This window comes from Macaca nemestrina, chromosome 17 (genome assembly GCF_043159975.1).
Source record: "Macaca nemestrina isolate mMacNem1 chromosome 17, mMacNem.hap1, whole genome shotgun sequence".
NCBI lineage: Eukaryota > Metazoa > Chordata > Mammalia > Primates > Cercopithecidae > Macaca > Macaca nemestrina.
Window position 1 is genome coordinate 4,666,275 of NC_092141.1, and position 21,908 is coordinate 4,688,182.

Genomic DNA, 21,908 nt, shown 5'->3' on the forward strand with positions numbered 1-21,908 from the left:
AGGAGTGGGGCGTGGGAGGCAGCATGCCATGATGTGTCTGAAAGATCTGGACATCATTCCTTCTTCTTTCCTTACCAGTTGTGTGACTTGTGTGACCTAGGGCAAGATCTTGACCTCGGAGCCTCAGTTTTCTTAGCAAGAAAATGGGAGTGCTGCTCCTTACCTCTCGGCTTCCTTAAAGAGATAAGCAAACTTTTGAGCCTGTTTTTTTTTTTTTTCTGGAGACAGAGTTTTGCTCTCGTTGACCAGGCTGGAGTGCAGTGGTGCAATCTTGGCTCACTGCAACCTCCTCCTCCCAGGTTCAAGCAATTCTCCTGTCTCAGCCTCCTGAGTAGCTGGGATTACAGGTGCACACCACTACACCTGGCTGATTTTTGGTATTTTTAGTAGAGATGGGGTTTCACCATGTTGGCCAGGCTGGTCTCCAACTCCTGACCTCAGGTGATCTGCCTTGGCCTCCCAAAGTGCTGGGTTTACAGGCGTGAGCCACCACGCCCGGCTGAGCCTGTTCTAATTACTATGCATGTGTAACAAAACTTAATGACTTAAAACAACAAAAACATTTATTTTGCTCACGTAAGTGCAGTTTAGGCCAGGTTTGAGAGCAAGAGGGGATGACATCTCTTTTCCATTTGGTGTTAGCTAGGCTGGACAAGGGTGAGGGGCTGGATCATCAAAGTGGTGGGGCCTGCCTGGCAGTCGATGTAGCTATTGACTGAGACCTTAGCAGAAGCCATTGGCTGGTACACCTGTCTGTGGCCTCTCCGTGTGGTCTGTGCTTCCTCACAGCATGGTGGCCGGGTTAAACAAGGACTAATGTTCTGAGATAGTGGGCCAGGTAGAAAGAACTGTGTTGCCTTTTTGACCTACCCTTGAAAGTTACCATAAATGTAACTTGCATTCTCTGCATGCTATTTTTTTTTTTTTTTTTAAACCTGAGCACAACTTTCTGCTCAAATTAGTGGGGCAAAGAAATGGACTCTAGGTCATGCGTAGTGGCTCACGCCTGTGATTCCAGCACTTTGGGAGGCCAAGGCGGGAAGATTACCTGAGATGAGGAGTTCAAGGCCAGCTTAGCCAACATGGCGAAACCCCATCTCTACAAAAATACAAAAATTAGCCTGGCATGATGGCAGGTGCCTGTAATCCCAGCTACTTGGAAGGCTGAGGCAGGAGAATCACTTGAACCCAGGAGGTGGAGGTTGCAGTGAGGCAGGATTGCCACCAATGCACTCCAGTCTGGGTGAGGGAGTGAGACTCCATTTCAAAAAAAAAAAAAGTAGAAATGGACTCTATCTTTTGATGAGAGTATCAGGGATCTGCAAGAACTTGTGGAATGGGAAATATTGCAGTGGCTATCTTTGGAAAATGCAATCTCCCATCATGCCCCAGGGATTCCTTCTCTACTGTCCTCTGGGCCCTGCTGACATCTGACATTGCATAGGAAAGTGTGTGTGTGCACAGTGGCGAAGCTCACCAGGGTGGGTCTCTGGTTCCATGCTGCTCTTTTGGTCTCACAGGGGAGAAACCCGGACTCCCTCACACCCCTGCTTGGCCCCATGGGCTGAAGGAGCAGATGTGCTTGAGGCCTCCAACGGCCAAGCCTATGGCCATGGCCAGGTGGCTGAGAGGCAGGTCTCCACCAGGAAGAGCAGCAATGTCCACTCACGTATGAAATATTTCCCCAGCACCTCCTCTTTGCCATATGCTGTTCCAGGCACTAGGGTACAGCATGAACAAAGCAGGCAAAAGTATGTGTGTGTAATACAATTAACATGGAAAATCTACACCATAGGCCGGGCATGGTAGCTCATGTCCATAAATCCCAGCACTTCGGGAGGCCAAGGTGGGCAGATCACGAGGTCAGGGGTTTGAGACCAGCCTGGCCAATATGGTGAAACCCCGCCTCTACTAAAAATACAAAAATTAGCCGGGCGTGGTGGTGTGTGCCTGTAATCCCAGCTATTCAGGAGGCTGAGGCAGGAGAATCGCTTGAGCCCAGGAACCAGAGGTTGCAGTGAGCTGAGATTGCACCTTTACACTCTATCCTGGGTGACAGAACGAGACTCTGTCTCAAAAAAAAAAAAAAAAAAGAGGCCAGGCACAGTGGCTCATACCTGTAATCCCAGCACTTTGGGAGACCGAGGCAGGCAGATGTCATGAGATCAGGAGTTCGAAACCAGCCTGGCCAACATAGTGAAACCCTGCCTCTACTAAAAATACAAAAATAAGCAGGGCATAGTGGTGGGCACCTGTAATCCCAGCTACTAGGGAGGCTGATGCAGGAGAATCGCTGGAACCTGGGAGGCAGAGGTTGCAGTGAGCCAAGATTGCACCACTGCACTCCAGCCTGGGTGACAGAGCAAAACTGCCTCTCAATAAACAAACAAACAAACAAACAGATACCATAGTATGTTAGATGGGGATGAGTTCTGTGGAGAGCAACAGCAGGGAAAGGAGATAAAGAGAACGACAGGAGCAATGCAAGGGGCCAGGGGAGGCCTTGTTGAGACAGTGACATTCCAGGAATAAGTGTGGGAAGAAGCCATGTGGGTATGGGGTGGAGCAGGGAAGCACAGTCCATGCGGAGGACAGCCTGTGCAGAGGCCCTGAGGGAGAATGCATGACTGGCGTGTTGGGGAGATGTGGCTGGAATGGGGTCAGCCAGGGAGCAGTAGAGGCGATGAAGTCAGAGGTCACGGTGATGGGGGAGTGAGGGTGTGGCTCATGGAGGGCCTTGTACGTAGATTCACTCTGGCTTCCCATATCACTGACACTGGAAGCCACCAGAGTGTCCAGCGCAGAGGTGAGAGGATCTGACTTCGGGGTTGTATCTGGTATCTACTACTGCATAAAAAATCAACCCAAAATTTCGTGGCTTAAAACAATGCCCAGTTATTTCTGATTCTGTGGCCTGACTGGATGGTTCCTCTGCTGGTTTGCCTGTGGCCACTCACGTAGCTGCTTTCCTCTGGACGATTACTGCACTGGAATGTCCACGCTGACCTTACTCACCTCTGGCTGCCCCATGGGTCCCCTTCGTTCTTCTCCGTGTGGCCACTCATCCTCCCCTAGGCGAGACCAGCTTCCTTACATGGCCATCTCAGGGCGTCTAAGACAGCAGAAGTGGAAGTTGCAAAGTCTGTTAAGCCTCAGGCCAGGAACTTGAAAAGCATCACTTCCACCTGATTTATTTGTTTTATTTATTTGTTTGTTTATGACAGAATCTTGCTCTGTCGCCCAGGCTGAAGTGCAGTGGTATGATCTCGGCTCACGGCAACCTCTGCCTCCTGAATTCAAGCGATTCTCCTGCCTCAGCCTCTAGAGTAGCTGGGATTACAGGCACCTGCCACCACACCTGGCTAATTTTTGTATTTTTAGTAGACAGGGGGGTTTCACCATGTTGGACAGGGTGGTCTCGAACTCCTGACCTCAAGTGGTCTGCTCGCCTCGACCTCCCAGAGTGCTGGGATTACAGGCGTGGGCCACTGTGCCCGGCCTCAACTGGACATATTAAGAGGAAATTCAGCTGGGCGCCCAAGGCAAACATGGTGAAACACTGTCTCTACTAAAAATATAGAAATTAGCCGGGCGTGGTGGTGGGCGCCTGCGGTCCCAGCTACTTAGGAGGCTGAGGCATGAGAATCACTTGAACCTGGGAGGTGGAGGTTGCAGTGAGCCAGGATCACACCACTGCACACCAGCCTGGGTGACAGAGCGAGACTCCATCTCAAAAAAAAAAAAAAAAAAAGCAATTGGGTGTGTATGAGTCTGGAGTTTGGGAGAGAGGTCTAGGCTGGTTATTTCAAGCCATGAGACCAAATGGGGTCACCAAGGGCATGAGCGGGGACCTGAAGCTCGAGCTTGGAGACATTCCACACGTCAGTCACGGCTGTGAATGCACAGTGCTGCCGTGGTGAGGTCAAGGGTGGGACCAACAGTTCACTCTATCATGCTGTATCAAATGACTTTGGTATTTTTATTTGGGGGACACTAAAAAAAAAACAAAACAAAAGCAGAAAAGTGCAGAGAAGACAATAACAGTTATTCATGTTTTCATCTACAAGAGTGAATAATTCTTCACATTTTGGCCTTTTTGCTTCCATATTTAATTAGGTAACCGTCATTCCATATATGTGTCTGTCTATCCATTCACAGGCTTATGGGTAGGTAGAAATAGTTTTATTAAACTGGGGTCATATGGTAGCGCAATTTTTAAAAACAGATTTATAGAGATACAATTCATATATCAGGCTGGGCTCAGTGGCTCACGCCTGTAAACCCAGCACTTCGGGAGGCCGAGGCAGGTGGATCACTTGAGGTCAGGAGTTTGTGACCAGCCTGGCCAACATGGTGAAACCCTGTCTCTACTAAAAATACTAAAATTATGGGCTGGGCATGGTGGCTCACGCCTGTAAACCCAGCACATTGGGAGGCAGAGGCAGGCGGATCACGAGGTCAGGAGATCGAGACCATCCTGGCTGACACAGTGAAACCCTGTCTCTACTAAAAATACAAAAAATTAGCCAGGCGAGGTGGCGGGCGCCTGTAATCCCAGCTACTCGGGAGGCTGAGGCAGAAGAATGGCATGAACCCGGGAGGCGGAGCTTGCAGTGAGCTGAGATCCGGCCACTGCACTCCAGTCAGGGCAACAGAGCAAGACTCCATCTCAAAATAAATAATTTTTTAAAAAGTACAAAAATTAGCCAGGTGTGGTGTTAGGTGCTTGTAATTTCAGCTACTTGGGAGGCTGAGGATAAGAATCGCTTGAACCCAGGAGGCAGAAGCTGCAGTGAGCCGAGATCACACCACTGCACTCCAGCCTGGGCGACAGAGCAAGACCCTGTCTCAAAATAATATTAGTAATAATTCATATATCAGACAGTTCACCCAATAAAGTGTATAATTCACTGGTTTTTAGTATATCCACAGAGTTGAACAACCATCACCACATCAATTTTAGAACATTTTGCTCACCCCAAAAAGAAATTTCATGCCTATTAGCACTCACCCCCATCCCTCCAATCTCTCTCTCTGCTCCCCAGCCCTGGCCCTAGGCAGCTGCTAAATCTATTTTCTGTCTTTATAGATTTGTCTGTTCTGGATAATTCATATAAATAGAATCATATAACATGTTTCATTTATATGAATCCACTTGCAGAAACTGAAGTGAAATCAAAGGAATTAAGTTTGAATTAGTTGTAAAACCGTGGACTTATTGATAAATACAAGCTATGAAAGAGGACACCAGCCTTCTTCTACCTCCTCTCTCCCTTCTCTCCCCAACCTCTGATTTTTGTTAGTTACATTATTAGTTTTACTTTTTCTAGATGTAGAGCATTCACAGTCTGTTGTTGTTTTGTTTGGGGTTTTTTTTCTGTTCGTTTATTTTTTGCTTTCTTTTTTTGTTGTTTTTTTTTTGCTTTTATTTTGAGATGGAATTTCGCTTTTGTTGCCCAGGCTGGAGTGGAATGGCATGATCTCATCTCACCACAACCTCCACCTCCCGGGTTCAAGTGATTTTCCTGCCTCAGCCTCCTGAGTAGCTGGAATTACAGACATGCAACACCACACCCAGCTAATTTTGTATTTTTAGCAGAGACAGGGTTTCTCTATGTTGGTCAGGCTGGTCGCGAACCCCCAACCTCAGGTGATCTGCCTGCCTCGGCCTCCCAAAGTGCTGGGATTACAGGCGTGAGCCACCGCACCTGGCCACAGTCTGTTCTTTAAGCATCATCCTGGTAGTGGCTTGAGAATAGTTTCCTATTTAAGGAGATTCAAGGTTTGTTATCAGTCTGTTTACACAGATTCTTTATTCCTGAGTTCTTTATTTTGCTTCAACTCCTAACTGGGTAGATTTTGTGATTAAGGAGTTTTTATCCACCCCCGTCCCCCAAAAGGCTAGAGAGTTTATTTTCTTTTGGTTCATTTATGCATGAGATTGTCTTTTCTTTGATATTTATTTATTTATTTATTTTGAGACAGGGTCTTACTCTGTCACCCAGGCTGGAGTTCAGTGATGCAGTCATGGCTGTCTGCAGCCTCGACCTCCTGGGCTCAAACGATCCTCCCACCTCAGCCTCCCAAGTAGCTGGGACCACAGGCACGCACTACCACGCCCAGCTAATTTTTCTATTTTTCGTAGAGACAGGGTTTTGCCATGTTGCCTAGGCTGGTGTCAAACTCCTCAGATCAAGTGATCCACCCTCCTCGGCCTCCCACAGTGCTGGGATTACAGGCATGTGCCACTCTGCCCGGTCTGAATTAATATTCTCATTGCATTGTTTTATAACTTGAAGCCAATATAAAGAATTTCCTTCTGCTCCTTCTCTTATCACCTATCTTTTAGTTTGGATTTTTTTGTTTGTTTGTTTGTTTTGTTTTTTGAGACAGTCTCACTCTGTTGCCCAGGCTGGAGTGCAGTGGCACAATCTCAGCTCACTGCAACCTCTGCCTCCTGGGTTCAAGCGATTCTCCTGCCTCAGCCTCCTGAGTAGCTGGAACTACAGGCGTGCTCCACGACACCAGCCAATTTTTGTACTTTTTAGTAGAGATGGGGTTTCACCATGTTGGCCAGGCTGGTCTCGAGCTCCTGACCTCAAGTGATCCACCAGCCTCGGCCTCCCAAAGTGTTGGGATTACAGACATGAGCCACTGTGCCCGGCCAGGTTGGATTTTTTTCTCCTTGTCTCCCTCCTTTCCTTCCTTCTTTGCTTTTCTACAATATGTATCCAGAGTTTACACACTGAATGATTTTCGTCTGAGCTGGGTGTGGGCAGCTCTGCGCAGAAACTGGATTTGCTTTGATAGTAGTGTCGTTGTGTGGTAGCATGAGTGACTTCGTGTCTTTGACTCTCCCTGCCTTCTCTGTGACCATTCCGTTGTCCAAAGGCAATGCAGTTTGAGTTGAGCTTAGGCTCTGCAGACTTTTCTGTTGCCGGAGGGAAATGCAGGGCTGAGGCAAATGAGGCATCTGTAAAAACACCTGGGTTCTCTGCTCTGTCTTCTGGGATTCAGGTAAACGCTCTATAACACGGTTCATTCTACTTAATTACTGGGTGCATTCCCTTCTGAGACGGGGATTGCCCTCGGGCCTTGAGTGGAGTCAGTGATTGGAGTCATTGTTGGCTTTCTCTGGTTTTACTCGTCTCTCCCCAGCAGCTTTCCCTGCTGGCTCTCAGGGATACCACTCAGTTTATTTCCCTCCAGATATGGGGGTTTTAGTGAATGACTGTGGGGAGGGAAAATCTAGAAGGGTAATACCCTCTTCTACAGAATCGTCTGCTCTTTTGCTTGGCTGCCAATTTTTTTTTTTTTTTTTTTTTTTTTTTTTTTTTTTTTTTTTGAGGATCTTGCCGTTCACCCAGGCTGGAGTACAGTGGTGTGATCATGTCTCACTCACTGCAGCCCCAACCTCCCAGGCTTAAGGGATCCTCCCTGCCTCAGCCTCTGGAATAGGTGGGACCACAGGTGCATGCCACCATGCCCGGCTAATTTTTAAATTATTTGTAGAGATAGAGGCTATGTTGTCCAGGCTGGTCTTGAACTCCTGGGATCAACCAGTCCTCCTGCCTGAGCCTCCCAAAGTGTTGAGATTACAGGTGTGAGCCACTGTGCCTGGCTCCCAGTAGGGAATGTTTATTTCGCTAGGTTTTGTTCTTTTCTTTGGTAAAAAAAAAATCACTTCTTTTCTGACTTACTATTTTTTGCTTCTGCGTGGAAACTTAAGTCTATGACGCAACTTTCAATCCTCCATCTTTGCACAGGAGTTGACCCTGGTGATCTTGAAGGCTGCTTCCTGCCCAAACCTGATCATAGCTCTGAGATCCCTCCTTGCCCAAGGAGAGATGTGGCCACCACTGCACACAGCAGAGCCAGCGTGGCTGTCACTGAGGCCTTTAGATCCAGGAGAGGACGCTGCCCTTCCCAGCCTTTTTTTTTTTTTTTTTTAAGAGAGAGTCTCACTCTTTTGCCCAGGCCGGAGTGCAGCGTCAGCCTCCCCCTCCCAGGCACAACCGATTCTCCTGCCTCAGCCTCCTGAGTAGCTGGGATTACAGGTGCCCGTCACCACACCTGGCTAATTTTTGTATTTTTAGTAGAGAAGGGGTTTTACCATGTTGGCCAGGCTGGTCTCGAACTCCTGGCCTCAAGTGATTCGCCTGCCTCGGCCTCCCAAATTGCTGGGATTACAGGTGGGAGCCACCGTGCCTGGCCCCTTCCCAGTCCTGAAGACTCCTGCGTGAGGACCTGGGATGGAGGCCTGATAACTGCCCATCTGGCGTCCACAGGGAAGCTTGCAGGGTGGCTGGCAGAGATCAGCCAGGATGTAGTCTACCATAGCTGTCCTCAAGGGGCAGCCCAGGATGCAGGGGGTGGCTGTGGGATCTGCTCTCTGGTCCCTGGAGTGGTGTGGAAAGCTGGGCTATGTGAGCTTCCCAACTCTGGGGAACGTTCCTACCGCTTCCCAGACTTGCCCCTTGGGGAGCCTCTCGGATAAGCCCTTTCTACCTGGCTTTCTGGGCTGGAGTAACCAGGCCCCACCAGACACTGTCTGAGAGGGGCTGAGACAGGCCCACTCATCCTTCCTCTGAGGGCCCCACAGCCCTGCCAAGATGTAACAGGTGTCTGTTGGCTGGCAGCATGGCACACCAGGAGAGCACACAATCTCAGCCGAATTCTCTGGGAGGACGCAAAGCTTTTGCTCCCTTCACTGCCTCACTCCCCACCTGCCTGCCCACTGGCTTGTTGGGCTGCTGCCGGCCCCTGGAAACCAGGTGGTGCCCTTGTGCCCCAATGCCAGTCCTTGCAATTACAGGTTGGCAAGCCCAGGGACAAAGCGTGCCAGACGGTGCAGCAGCTTGCTGGCGGCTGGTCTGTGTCCTGGGGCCTGTGTCCTGACTGGCTCAGGCAAAGAGCTGGTCCGTGAGAGAGGAGGCTTGGGTCTCAGCTCTGCCCTGGGCACAGCGAGCCCCCGGGGGATATTGGCCTTTTCCCTTCTTGGTTGGGCCCAGAATCCATTCTTTGCAGTTCAGAGTCAGTTACCGCCCAGTTGGAAGACTGAGCTGAACCAAGATTGAAGGCACTGCCCCTGCCACCCCACAGGGGCTGACCGTTTCTGCCTGCTTCCTCCTCCTGCCAACCTGCGTGTGCAGGTGGACAAGAGGAGAGGAATGTGTGTGTGAAGATCTAAGCGTGAGCACATCCACTCTTGTGCATGGATGTGCACAAGAGTGAAGACACAAGCATGTTTGTGTACGTGTGTGTGTGTGAGCATAATTACTATACTTATTATGAGACCACAGGTATGCATGGGTACATGCCAGGTTGTTATTCGGCAAGTCCACCCCGACAAGCCTGTGCCAGGGTTTATAGCCATCATCTTTCTGGTGCCCTTGCCACACAAGTTTTGATAGTTTGAATGGCTCCCCATTACCTACATCTGTACGTAGTTGTGGCATGTGAGTTCTTCGTGTGTGTCTCAGGTTGTGGGTGTCCGTGTGTGGGTGCTTGTGTGTGAGTGTGCTTGTGTGTTGATCTCGTGTGCACGTGTGGGAGGCCTTGGCTGTGCATGCGTCTGGGCATGTTCACGCGGCCGCGTGCGTGACAGTGTGAGCATGGATACCTATGTGTGTGGGTCTCTGTGGCCGGGGATGACTAAAGCCAGGGACATTTATCATTACTTTCCTAGCTCGAGGGGGAAATTATCTTGGTCTGGAATGGCAGAGGCCAGGGACTGAGGGGCTCCATGTTTCTCAGGCTCCAGGCAGTGTTCCCAGGCCCTATCTCCCAAAGGGATCTAAGTCAGGGTGCAGGGAGGCCACACAGACTCGGAGGAGACAGGGGCAGAGTCAGATTTCTCTTTCGGAAGTCCCCTCCGGGGCTGGTGTCTGGAGGGATGGTGGGGCCTGGGAAACTGGGGAGGAGACGGCCGGGGAGGCCTGGAGTGCACTGGCCAGAGGCCATGGACAGGAGAAAGAGGCAGATTCAAGGAATGTGCAGGAGGCAAATGGACAGAAATCAGTGATGAGGGGTGTGAGGGTGAGCAAGGCATGTAGGGAACCCCCAACCCCAGCATCTGGCCTGGGTGATGGGGACCGGGCGCTATTCCTGAGCCAGAGGAGATCAGCTCCAGCAGCTTGCTGACCAGTCTGCGCCTGGGGCCTGCGTCCTGGCTGGCTCAGCCACACTGGGCAGCAACAGAGATGTTTGGGGACAGGGGAGAAAATGAGTTTAGGCAGCTGTTCAGTGTGAGGTGCCTGTGGCCGTCCAGGAGGGAGTGTCCAGGAGGGACCTGGGACTGCAGGGCTGAGATGCCCATGTAGGAGCAGCTTCGAACAGTCAACTGAATTCTACAAACCAGAGCCCCTTTATTTTTTATTTTATTTTTTATTTTTGAGGCAGAGTCTCTCTCTGTCGCCCAGACTGGAGTGCAGGGGTGCGATCTCGGCTCACTGCAAGCTCCACCTCCCGGGTTCACACCATTCTCCTGCCTCAGCCTCCTGAGTAGCTGGGACTACAGGTGCCCGCCACCACGCCTGGCTAATTTTTTTTTTGTATTTTTAGTAGAAATGGGGTTTCACTGTGTTAGCCAGGATGGTCTCGATCTCCTGACCTCATGATCTGCCCTCCTCGGCCTCCCAAAGTGCTGGGATTACAGGCGTGAGCCCCCGCGGCCGGCCCCAGAACACTTTTTGTGTGTTTGCTTTGCTTTTGAGTTGTGGAGCCCAGGTTTGAACTGCTTGTGGAAGCCACTGAGCTCTAGGACCCAGTGTGCACTGGCCTGTGAGGAACCCCAGTGCAAAGCGGGGTTACCAGCTTAACAAGCAGGGGCTGCTGGTGCTGGAGGGTCCTGGTGGAGCATCTGGGGCACCCTGGTGTTGTACCGTTGGGGAAGCCAAGGTCCAGAGGTGGTGGCCTCCCCAGGCCCGCTCAGCAAGGCAGGGTGGGGCTGGGCCCGTCCACCCCAGGAGGTCACACCCCTTGGCTGTGGAACCCCTCCCGGAGCTGAGTCAGCCCTGGTGGCCGCCGCCCCCGGAGACTCTGTAATTACAGGATTAGAAGGTGGTCTCTCCGCAGCCGAGCCCTTTGCCCCTCAAAGCTGCCAAGCGGAGACGAGGATTTGGTGGCGCGGTGCCGGCCTCCAGGTGTGTCTGAGGAGACCTGGCATCCTCGGGCGGCTTCTTTAGTCTGAAAGGCCCCATTGTAGCTGCAGCCTCCCTCTGATGGGCTCTGTTTTGGGGCCGGGATCCACCCTGCCCCAGCTGGAGGAAGGAAAAGGTGTATTTCAGCGTGTCCTATGGGTGTGGAGCAGCCGGGGAGAGCAAAACGGGGGGCTGGTTGGGGGCCGGGGTGCCTGGGCTGCACGGAGAGGGAGGTGGTAGAGGCAGACGCTGGCGACGTAAAGCGGGGAGAGGCCTGGAGGGCGAGGTGCAGGTGCCCGGAAAACATCGAAGGGGGGAGGGTGTGAGTCAGGCCAGGCTTTCATGTGGCCCCAGGAGGCAGCTGGCAGACCCTGCTAGGCTGGAATGTGGATCTGCAGCTGCCCAGGCCCCACCTGAGACCTGTCTGCCAACAACTTCTTGATTTCTGCCCCTGTGGGTGCCCGGCCCCATGTCCCAGGCCTGAGGGAGACCCACCTGCCCTCAGGGGCCTCTCAGTTTGGGTGCCAGGGACCAGGCACTGCAGTCCCAGGGGCTGAGTTAGACCAGGAGAACGCATGGCTGCTTGGGCTCATTGGCTGGTTCTGCTCTCCCTCCACCAGAGCTGGGCCACGTTCCTGCCCCACCCAGCATGGTGGGCACATCCCAGCCCCTTGCCTCCGCTCCCGTGGGTCCCCGGCTGGCGTGGTCTTGTGGCTGTCCTGGGCCCGTCCTGATCCTGACTGTCCTTCAGGGTTCTCCCCCGTGCCACCTCCGCCCAGGGACTCCCTGCCCATCTCGGGCTGTCCTCTGATTCCCCGGTGCTAGCCTCACCAGGCACTGTGGATGCTGGGAACCCCCCTCCCCGCAGTGGCCTCTTCACCCTCACCATGCACAGGCTATCACAGGGCGGGGGGTGGGGGGCACCCATCAGGACATGGCTTGATGCATGCCCTCTGGCCTGAGTTTATCTGTGAAATGGGTGTAATGACATCTGCCTTACAGGGCACCTAACCTGAGGGGTTAGACAGGATCACAAGAGAGGACAGGGCTGGTGCGTGGTGGGTGTTCGGGCGGTGGTCCTTCAGGTCCTTTGTCCCGGGTGCTCCCCCGCCACTGATCATCAGGTCTTTGGGTGCCTGAGCCTGGGCTACCCTGGGGACAGCCCCGTGATCCAGGAATGACTAATTCCACCCTTGCAATAAGCTCTTGGAAGCTTTGAGAAATGAGACTTTTTTTTTTTTTCTTTCTTCTTGCTGCTTCATTAAACTCTTCTTGAGTGAGGGGAATGAGGATTGTCCTAATCCCTTGGCACGAGGTGAAGGGGGGGCAGGTTCCGGGCTTGTGGTAACCAGAGGACACTGGGAGCAGAGCTGGGGGTGGGCACTGGGCGGGGGCCGTAAGCCTCATGCCCCAGGCAGGCTTTACTCAGGGTCAGCTGGTGACCCCAGACAAGCCCCGTCCTTGACCAGGCTCAGTTTGACTGTCTGCACGATGGGTGTCCCGGGCCTTGCCCACCTCCCTGTGCTGCTCCACGGGGAGGGGGATGGCCTGGAGGGGCCTTTGGTGGGGTGCCTGGGGCTGGGCACGCTGGCTGGCACACAATAGGTGCCTTCTCAGTGTATACGAACTTTTGGGGAAAACAGAGGAGGGGTGGGCAATCTCCGAGCAGTCTTTTAGTCTTTGTCCTCTAAACTCTGTTTTTCTTTTCCTCTTTTTTTTTTTTTTTTTTTTGAAGCGGAGTCTCACTCTATCACCCAGGCTGGAGTGCAGTGGCGTGATCTCGGCTCCCTGCAACCTCTGCCTCTTGAGTTCAAGCGATTCTCATGCCTCAGTCTCCCGAGTAGCTGGGACTACAGATGTGAGCCACCACACCCTGCTAATTTTTGTATTTTTAGTAGAGATGGGGTTTTACCATGTTGGCCAGGCTGGTCTTGAACTCCTGACCTCAAGTGATCCGCCTACCTCAGCCTCCCAAAGTGCTGGAATTACAGGCTTGAATCACTGTGCCTGGTTTAAAGTCTGTTTTCTTACCTTTAAAAGTGGCCTGGGAGGAGGCCTAGCTGCTTCCTCCTGGGCCCCAGCGAGGGGCTCCAGGGGCTGGACACTCGCCTATGGGTCCTGGCTCTGTCTACCCACCGTCAAGGCTGCTGGAACTGGAAAAATAGTTCCAGGCCTTCCTTGCTAAATCCAATAAGTTTCAACAATGCCTTTCTCTGTGGCGTCCCAGTCTCTCCCCTCCACAGGTGGGGAGCAACAGGTTGGATTAGTGACTGGGGTCTGGGAATCCTTACCGAGGCCACCCTCTGTCCACAGGTGTTCCTGGGCCTTGGGGAGCTGCTTCTGTCCTGCAACTGGGCAGTGGTTGCTGACATCCTGCTGGTAGGTGCGGGAGTCGGGGTAGGGGGCTGAGCAGGGGGAGCTAGACAGAGTCCAGCTCAGGACTGGACCTCTGCTGGTGAGCAGCTGCCTGGCAATGGCGTCAGAGACCATGCATTAGGGCACCAAAGTCATTCACAGTTACCTTGGACCAGAGGCCTCTGACGCTCTCAGACGTCTCTGACCATCATCCCCATTTTGCAGATGAACAAATGGAGGTTCAGAGAAGGCAGGTGCCTGTTCCAAAGTCACACAGCCCCACCGCAGGGAGCCAGGGCTGGAACCTATGCATTTTGACTCCCTGGGCTCCCTCCCTCTTTTTTTTTTTTCTTTTTTTGGAGACTGAGTTTCACTCTTGTTGCCCAGGCTGGAGTGCAATAGCCCGATCTCGGCTCACTGCAACCTCCGCCTCCTGAGTTCAACTGATTCTCCTGCCTCAGCCTCCCAAGTAGCAGAGACTACAGGCACCCGCCACCATACCCGCCTAATTTTGTATTTTTAGTAGAGATGGGGCTTCACCATATTGGCCAGGCTGGTCTTGAACTCCTGACCTCAGGTGATCCGCCCGCTTCAGCCTCCCAAAGTGCTGGGATTACAGGCGTGAGCCACGGTGCCCGGCCCCTCCCTCCTTCTTTCTGTAGCTTCTCAGCAAGCAGGCTCCTTGCCCTCCACTCTGGGGCGTGCAGACAGGATGCTATCCTTCGGGGCAGTAGCCACTGAGGCCCGCTGCGCCAGCCCACACCAACTTGTGTGTCACAGGCTGCCATGCAAGGATCAGCCCTGCCTGTAAGAGGCCTGATACTGTCCTGACCACATGACTGCTGCGTCCAGAGTCCCACATGCCCCTCCCTGAGCCACACACCCTTCGTCCAGCCTCCTTGCCTCTTTCTGGGAGGCACACAGGGAAGGACTTTGGACGCCATGAACGGTTGTGCCTTTGTAGATAACGCAGGGCCCTGGGCCTGTGAGCGCCCCGAGAGCCTTCCTTCCACCTCCTGGCAGCCTGGCACAGTCTGGTGCTGGCCACAAGGGAACTGGACCAGCTTGGCCGTCGGCTGAGAGCTGTCCCGAGGGCAGTCCAATGTCGCGGTACCAGCCTGGATTCAGAAAACAGACCTGGCTGTCAGCCCTGGTCCTGCCACTTATGAGCTGTGTGGCCTTAGGCCAGTCACTGTGTGTCTCTGAGCCTTGGTATCCCCATGTGGAAAGTGGGGATGATAATGGCACCTGCCTTATGGATTGATGTGAGGGTGAAATGAGAAGATCCATGTGCCTGGCACAGAGAATGCTGGCTAGGATTCTTACAGCAATCCAGAATTTTCCATTTTCTCATTTTCTATCCCCCAAAGAAATCATATGGTGCCCTAGAATCTGAGTTTGAAAGGGTTATGGGCATGTATAGTCGTTTACTCTGTCAACAAACCCTGCTTGAATACTACTGTGGACAGGATGCTCACTCCCTGCCAAAATGTCTGGCCTCCCCAGCAGATCCCCTGACCCCTCCCCACGGCCCAGGCCCAGCGAGCTCGGAGAGGCCTGCCCTGCCTTTGGCTCCTGGGTGAGTGCATCAGCTGCAGGGCTGGCATCAGCTGCAGGTCCTCCCTGCCCCTCCCTCCAGACGGGAGACTTGGGCTCCAGCCCAGAGTCAGCCACAGACCTGCCGCATGGCCCTGGGCCTCAGTTTCCTTGTCTATAAAAGGGGTAATCAGCACCTGCCCGGTAGGGTGAGCGAGGCGGCCTCCAGGAACGCTCAGGGAAGGGGAAGGCATTGGCAGATGTTTTATTCATGGGATTGTCCGCTTTTAGGCTCAGGGAAACTAACATCCCCCCAGCATAGCTGGTTCTCTCTGAGGTGGTCCAGACGGAGCCGCACCTGCCCCCGCAGCTTCCCTGACCTGCCCCCCACGGCGCAGCTCCCTCTTCCACATGACAGCCCCGCAGATATGTGAAGGCTGCACCGTGTCCCCCAGCGTCTGCCTTTGTAAGAATGATTAACCTGGCAGAGCCAGGCTCTTTGTGGGGTTAAAGAGGAGAGTGTGTGCTGGGGAGGGCGGGTGGGGGAAGGGGTGAAGGAGAGTTAGGGACTGGTCAGCTGCACAGTTTTACCCATCTGGGGAGCTGCCCAGGGAGCCGGCTGGACAGGAGCCAGCCCACCTCAGGGCTCCCCATGGTCCTTCCTTGGCTTAGAGGCCTCCAGCCCCAACGCTTTGCAAGGTCCACCGCCCCAGAGCCTGCCGCCCCCTTCCCTGCCTTCCCACCCTCCTGGAGCCCTGCGGCCAAAGATGCCTTTCGGCCTTTGGGGGTCAGAGCTGAGCAATCCTTGTAGCCCCTGTAGTTCAGCTCCTCCATGTTGCTGCTTCCTCCCTGTGAAGGCTGGTGGAGGGGGAGCCCTTCTGTGCAGTGGAGGGGCAGATGCCAGCTTGGAGCAGGGTGAGGAGGGTGAGGAAGGGGAAGCAGGACACCGAGGGTAGACAATTCCCTTGGGGAGCTGAGTTGGCAGGAGCAAAGGGCATGGTAGCTGGAGTTGGCAGAAGATCCCGGGAAGCTGGCATTGCTTTTCTGCTTTTCAAGACGGGAGGCCAGAACAGCCTCCAGGGAGCAGGGAGGGGCAAGCAGGAGGAAAGAGGGGGCCCTGTTCGAGGGTGAGCTGAGGGTGGGATCCAGCGCTGGGGGAGGAGGTAGCCTCCCAGCAGAGCAGGGGCAGGAAGTGTGTGGGGACAGGGCCTGTGGCAGGAAGTAGAGGAAGGTCCCCTTTGCCGGCCGGCACTTGCTCCTGAGACAGGAGATCGGCTTCTCTTTCTGCAGGGGCCCAGGGAAGGAGGAAGCCTTAGGGTGTATGTGAACAGGGGCCACAGAACAAGGGAGCAGGGAGCGAAGGGCAGGGCACAGTCATGTGAACGGCTTTCAGTAGCCAAGAAAGCCACAGAGGGCTGATAGGAAAATGAGTGGAAACTGCAGGTGTCTGGGAGGTTGGAGCCTGTGGGGGGGTCAGAGAGCAGAGGGCAGCAGAGCCCAGGCTCAAGGACTCTGCAGCAGCCCATCTGCTTCCACTTCTAGCCCAGCTCCTCACTAGCTGTGTGGCCCTGGCCAAGTGACTGAACCTCTCTGGGTCTTGGTTTGCTCACCTGTCCAATAGGTAGAGTGGTGGCAACCACCAATGACACCCCAGGCTATAAGGATAGAATGAATTCATTCCTGCGTCCTATAGATTCCTGAGTGGGTGTGTGGGCCCCGCTGACTTCCAGATCATCCATTCCTCGGGACACTCCTCTCTCTTTTTTTTGCATTTGAGACAGAGTCTCTCACTGTCGCCAGGCTGGAGTGCAGTGGCGTGATCTCGGCTCACTGCAACCTCTGCTTGCTGGGTTCAAGCTATTCTCCTGCCTCAGCCTCCCAAGTAGTTGGGACTGCAGGTGTGCACCACCATGCCCAGCTAATTTTTGTATTTTAGTAGAGACAGGGTTCACCATGTTGGCCAGGATGGTCTTGATCTCTTGACCTCGTGATCCGCCCCCCTCAGGCTCCCAATGTGCTGGGATTACAGGCGTGAGCCGCTGCGCCTGGCAGGGATACTGCTCTCTTCGATGCAATCTCCACAATGGGGAGAATCCAGGTTCTCTCTGGAGAAGGGACCTCAGGGGCTCTCTGGTCCAGTGGCTTGAAGACATCACTGTACATGAGAGTCAGGTTTGAGGGAGCTTGTTACAAACCCCGATTCCAGGCCCTGTGTCCTCCAAGTCCATGCTGGGGTCCAGGGACCAGTGTTTCTGATGAACTTCCCAAGTGATCCTGCCATCGCATTCCGTAGAGCACATTTTGAGGACGCTGGTCTCGCATCGCAAGCTTGCCAGTCCATAAATGCTTTGCCAAATTCCAGCCATCCCCTTGTTCCCATACACCTCCCGGGAGTTCATTCCGCACGCCTCAGGCAGCGCCTGCCTCTCGGGGGGCTTTCTTTCTTTTTTTTTTTTTTTTGAGACGGAGTCTCGCTCTGTCGCCCAGGCTGGAGTGCAGTGGCGCGATCTCAGCTCACTGCAAGCTCCGCCTCCCGGGTTCACGCCATTCTCCTGCCTCAGCCGCCCGAGTAGCTGGGACTACAGGCGCCCGCCACCACGCCCGGCTAATTTTTTGTATTTTTAGTAGAGACGGGGTTTCACCGTGTTAGCCAGGATGGTCTCGATCTCCTAACCTTGTGATCCGCCCGTCTTGGCCTCCCAAAGTGCTGGGATTACAGGCTTGAGCCACCGTGCCCAGCCTCGGGGGGCTTTCTGTTGGTGAAAATGATTTGGCTCAGTCACAGCCAAGACCCACCTCTGCCAGCCTCGCCTTGGCCCCGCTGGGCCGCAGAGGGCCCTGCTCCCTGGAGACTGAGATTATGTCCCCTGAACCTGCATCTCCTCAGGCAGAGCTCCCTGCCTCCCCACACCTAGTCATGGGGGCTCCTCCCAGCCCTGCTGTCTGTCGCGGCCCCACTCAGGATGGCCCAGAGCCAGCTCACCCCAACCCCTTTCCAGGCAGGGGACGGTGTAAGCCAAGGTGTGGAGGGAGGATCCTGGGAGCACGATCTCTGGATCCCAAACAGTGTGGGGGCTAGAGAAGGAGGGGGCTCAGTTCCTCTTTCTCAGGCCTGTACTCTGGGGTCCTGCAATCCAGCCACAGGCTCATCTCCCACCCCTCAGCAGACGTCCCCACATTTCCCCGGAGAGTTGTCACCTCTGGGTTCTCCCCCTGCCCCAGGTTTCAACGCTTCCCTGCTCAGCCTCTGCCCCCCAGGTAGCTGTCAGCTCACTGGCCTGTCTCACCCTCCCAGGGGTGTTTGGGGGCGAGGCCTGGGTGGGGGTGCAGGAGGCAGGCTGCCGGGGGAGTCTGCACCTGGTGGCTGCTGCTCTGACTTTCTGCAAGCCCTTAGTTGGCCCCGGTTTAGCCCTGGGCTATAAAGGGAACAGCCCTTCTAAGAAGGGAGAGCCAGAAACAGAGGTGTTTTTGTCTCAGAATAGAGTGAGCCTGGATTTTTGGGAACCCAAAGCCTCTTATTTCTGAAATTACCCCCTGGGCTCTCCAGCTTCTGTGGGGCCCAGTCTCGGCTGCTGGCTGCATGGAGACAACGCGGACTTGGAACAGGCTGGGGGAGACCCACCTCCCTCGTCCCTGGCAGCAGCGACAGAGCTGGGCCCAGTAGGTTGGGGTTCCTGGGAGAGGAGGAAGCGGCCACCCTACCTGGACCTTACTGTGGGGGTCCCAGCAGCCCCAGCCTCCATGTGGACCTTTATGGACATTCAGGTTCCTCCCTCCGGGAAGCCTCAACTGCCTTCCTGGAGCCACCAGTGAGTAATTACATAATTATAGGGTGAGAAGGAAGTCCTTGGGGAAGGTGCAAAGCTGTTGGTCAGTTCCTTCTCAGGCCTGTTGGCAGATCCCGGTGATGGCAAGAGGCCCGGTTTCTCTCGCCACCTGCGCAGGGTGGCTCAGTGCCAGTGACCCTGGGACCAGACAGTCACCACAGTGACTCCCGCCCTCTGCCCTGCCCACCACAAAACCCCCTGCATCTGCCCCCTGGGGTTCTGGAATGCAGAGATCCTGTCCCTGGGATCCTCCCTCCACACCTTTGCTTACACTGTCCCCTGCCTGGAATGCCTTTTCCCGTCTCTTTGCCAATTACTCTGCCATCCGTTTACAGGGCTAGCAATGAACTTGTCCTCCTCATCTTTCTCTTGGATTTCTGAATGCTCTATTACAAATGCACAAATATTGCTGGAAACACCGGCTCCTCCTTGCCCATCACAGCAGAGTGGTCAAAAGGCCAGGTCCTGGAGGGAGAAGGCCTGGGATCCTATCTCAGTCCTGTTATTTCAGGCTGGGTGACCTTGGGCAAGTCACCTGCCCTCCCTGTGGAGGTTTTTCTCATCTGTACAATGCAGGTGGTCATCGTATCTCCCTCATGGGTTGTTCAAGTTGATGTATAAAATGCATACAGCAAGCATTCAATAAATGTTGGCAGTTATTATTTTATTATTTTTTTTTTTGAGACAGGATCTTGCTCTGTCACTCAGTCTGGAATGCAGTGGTGCCACCTCGGCTCACTACAACCTCCACCTCCCAGGTTCGGGAACCTGAACTCTCCTGCCTCAGCCTCCCGAGTAGCTGGGATTACAGGTGCACACCACCACGCCCGGCTAATTTTTGTATTTTTAGTAGAGACGGGGTTTCACCATGTTGGCCAGGATGGTCTCGAACTCCTGACCTCAATTGATCCACCTGCCTTGGCCTCCCAAAGTGCTGGGATGATAGGCTTGAGCCCCTGTGCCCAGCTAATATTGATGATTACTAACTCATGGCCTCAGATCATGGACACCTAGGTCTTGGGGATAAGGCTACAGGGTGGTAAGCTCCCCTGTGGCTGTCCAGCTGGGTTCATGTGACCATGGTCTCAGCTTGAATCCCCTCCCTCTCCCTCCTTCCACTCCCTGCTGTAGGCCTGGGTTCTGGCAGAGTTTCTCCTGGGCATAGTCTCCCAGATGGATCTACTTGACTTATTTTGTTGGCAGACTTTCAGCTAGTCGCCTCTGTGCCTGGTACCTCGCTGCACCCAGGGACCCCAAGAGAAATCAAAGGCCTTTGTTGCCCACACACCATAGGGAATACGGGGAGGTGGACAGAGAAAGGGCCCCTCCCAGTTCTGGGTGACATGAGTTCAGTTAGGGGTGTGCATAGGAGTTGCGGGAGCTCAGGGCAGGTACCTGAACTCTGAGAGGGCTTCACAGAGGAGGTGACCCAAATGCAAGTCCTAAATGACAAATAGAGATGCTCCAGCTGGACCAGAGGGTGGAAGGCATGCCAGGCAGACGATGCAGCCGAGTTCAAGTGGCTGGAGCATTCCATCTCAGAGCATTATTTTGGTTTGATGTCCACACGAAGCCTCCAGGTAGCAGACGAATAATGATAATGAGTGACACTCTCAAGATCGGTACTATTATTATCCCCATTTGGGGATGGAGAGACAGAGGGAAGAAAGGTGAAGCAGCTTGCTCAAAGTCACACAGCTAGCCAGTGGGGATCGGATCGGAACCTGAGACTCTGACTCCAGAGTTCATCTTTTTTTTTGAGACGGGGTTTTGCTCTTGTTGCCCAGATTGGATTGCAATGGTGCGATCTTGGCTCACTGCAACCTCTGCCTCCTGGCTTCCAGCAATTCTCCTGCCTCAGCCTCCTGAGTAGCTGGGATTACAGGCATGTGCCACCACGCCCGGCTAGTTTTTGTATTTTTAGTAGAGACGGGGTATCGCCATATTGCCCAGGCTGGTCTTGACCTCCTGATCTCAGGTGATCCACCCACCTTGGCCTCCCAAAGTGCTGGGATTACAGAAGTGAGCCACCGTGCCCGGCCCAGTGTTCATCTTCTTAACGTTCTCAGCCTCGTCCGTCGAGTTGTGTGGGCTTCTCCAGCAAGGCTGCCTTTGGTCTCTGCCCCAGGGGCCCTGCGGCTCCTGAGAGGACTGAGCCCTCCGTACCACCCCTGCCCAATTGCCCGCACATGCAGACACCTGGCATGCACCTGCTCTTCTCCCCGCCCGCCTGCACTGCTGTGTCCTGGGCCCCTGAGCTGGGATACCCCACCCCCTTTCACTGTGGTCACAGTCATGCCTGGTTCCTTCCCATTTCAAGAGCAAACTCTCAAGAGGGGTGGCCCTGATCGGGGGACTTGGCACCCCCATCCTCGGGCACTGGAGAAGCTTCAGATGGGCCTGATGTTCTGGGGTGGGACTTTAGACCTTGGGGGTTGCCGACTCCCTCCCGTCCCACTCACCTGAATGGCCTGTCACTCCTCCAGGCAGGTCCTTGGCAGGTGGGGAACAGGAGGCAAGGGTGCCCTCACTTGGGGTGCCCCCCCTGCTGTGCCTATGTTTTTCAGTCTGTGGTGGTGCCCAGGTGCCGGGGGACAGCAGAGGCACTTCAGATCACAGTGGGCCACATCCTGGGAGACGCTGGCAGCCCCTATCTCACAGGACTTGTAAGACGTGTCTGCGTGTGTGGGGTGGGGAGGGTCTGGGGGCCAGCCTGGTGGGCCTGGCAGACCCACCCCTTCTCCTCCACAGATCTCTAGTGTCCTGCGGGCCAGGCGCCCTGACTCCTACCTGCAGCGCTTCCTCAGCCTGCAGCAGAGCTTCCTGTGCTGCACCTTCGTCATTGCCCTGGGGGGCGGCTGCTTCCTGCTGACTGCGCTGTACCTGGAGAGAGACGAGGCCCGGGCCTGGCAGCCTGGCACAGGTACCCTACCCCTTGCACCAGGCCCGGCTCAGGGCTGGACACGCTAGGGGCAGACAGCACTGGCCACCCCCCGAACCCCTGGCCAGTTTGTTTACTCATTCAGAAATGCTTAGTACACCCCTGCTA

At 54.3% G+C, this 21,908-nt stretch overlaps 1 protein-coding gene across 2 annotated transcripts in view; it reads left to right on the plus strand.

Moving 5' to 3' along the window:
• Positions 1–21,908, plus strand: part of LOC105472187 (SPNS lysolipid transporter 3, sphingosine-1-phosphate (putative)) — a 58,216-nt gene that overhangs the window by 34,481 nt on the left and 1,827 nt on the right. Inside the window, exons 9-11 of one of the 2 annotated variants that reach the window (XM_011725220.3) lie at positions 13,455–13,520; positions 21,427–21,525; positions 21,611–21,782. In XM_011725220.3, coding sequence (XP_011723522.2) covers positions 13,455–13,520; positions 21,427–21,525; positions 21,611–21,782 — 337 coding nt within the window. The remainder of the gene's footprint in view (positions 1–13,454; positions 13,521–21,426; positions 21,526–21,610; positions 21,783–21,908) is intronic. The other variant, XM_011725226.3, reaches the window with a different exon arrangement.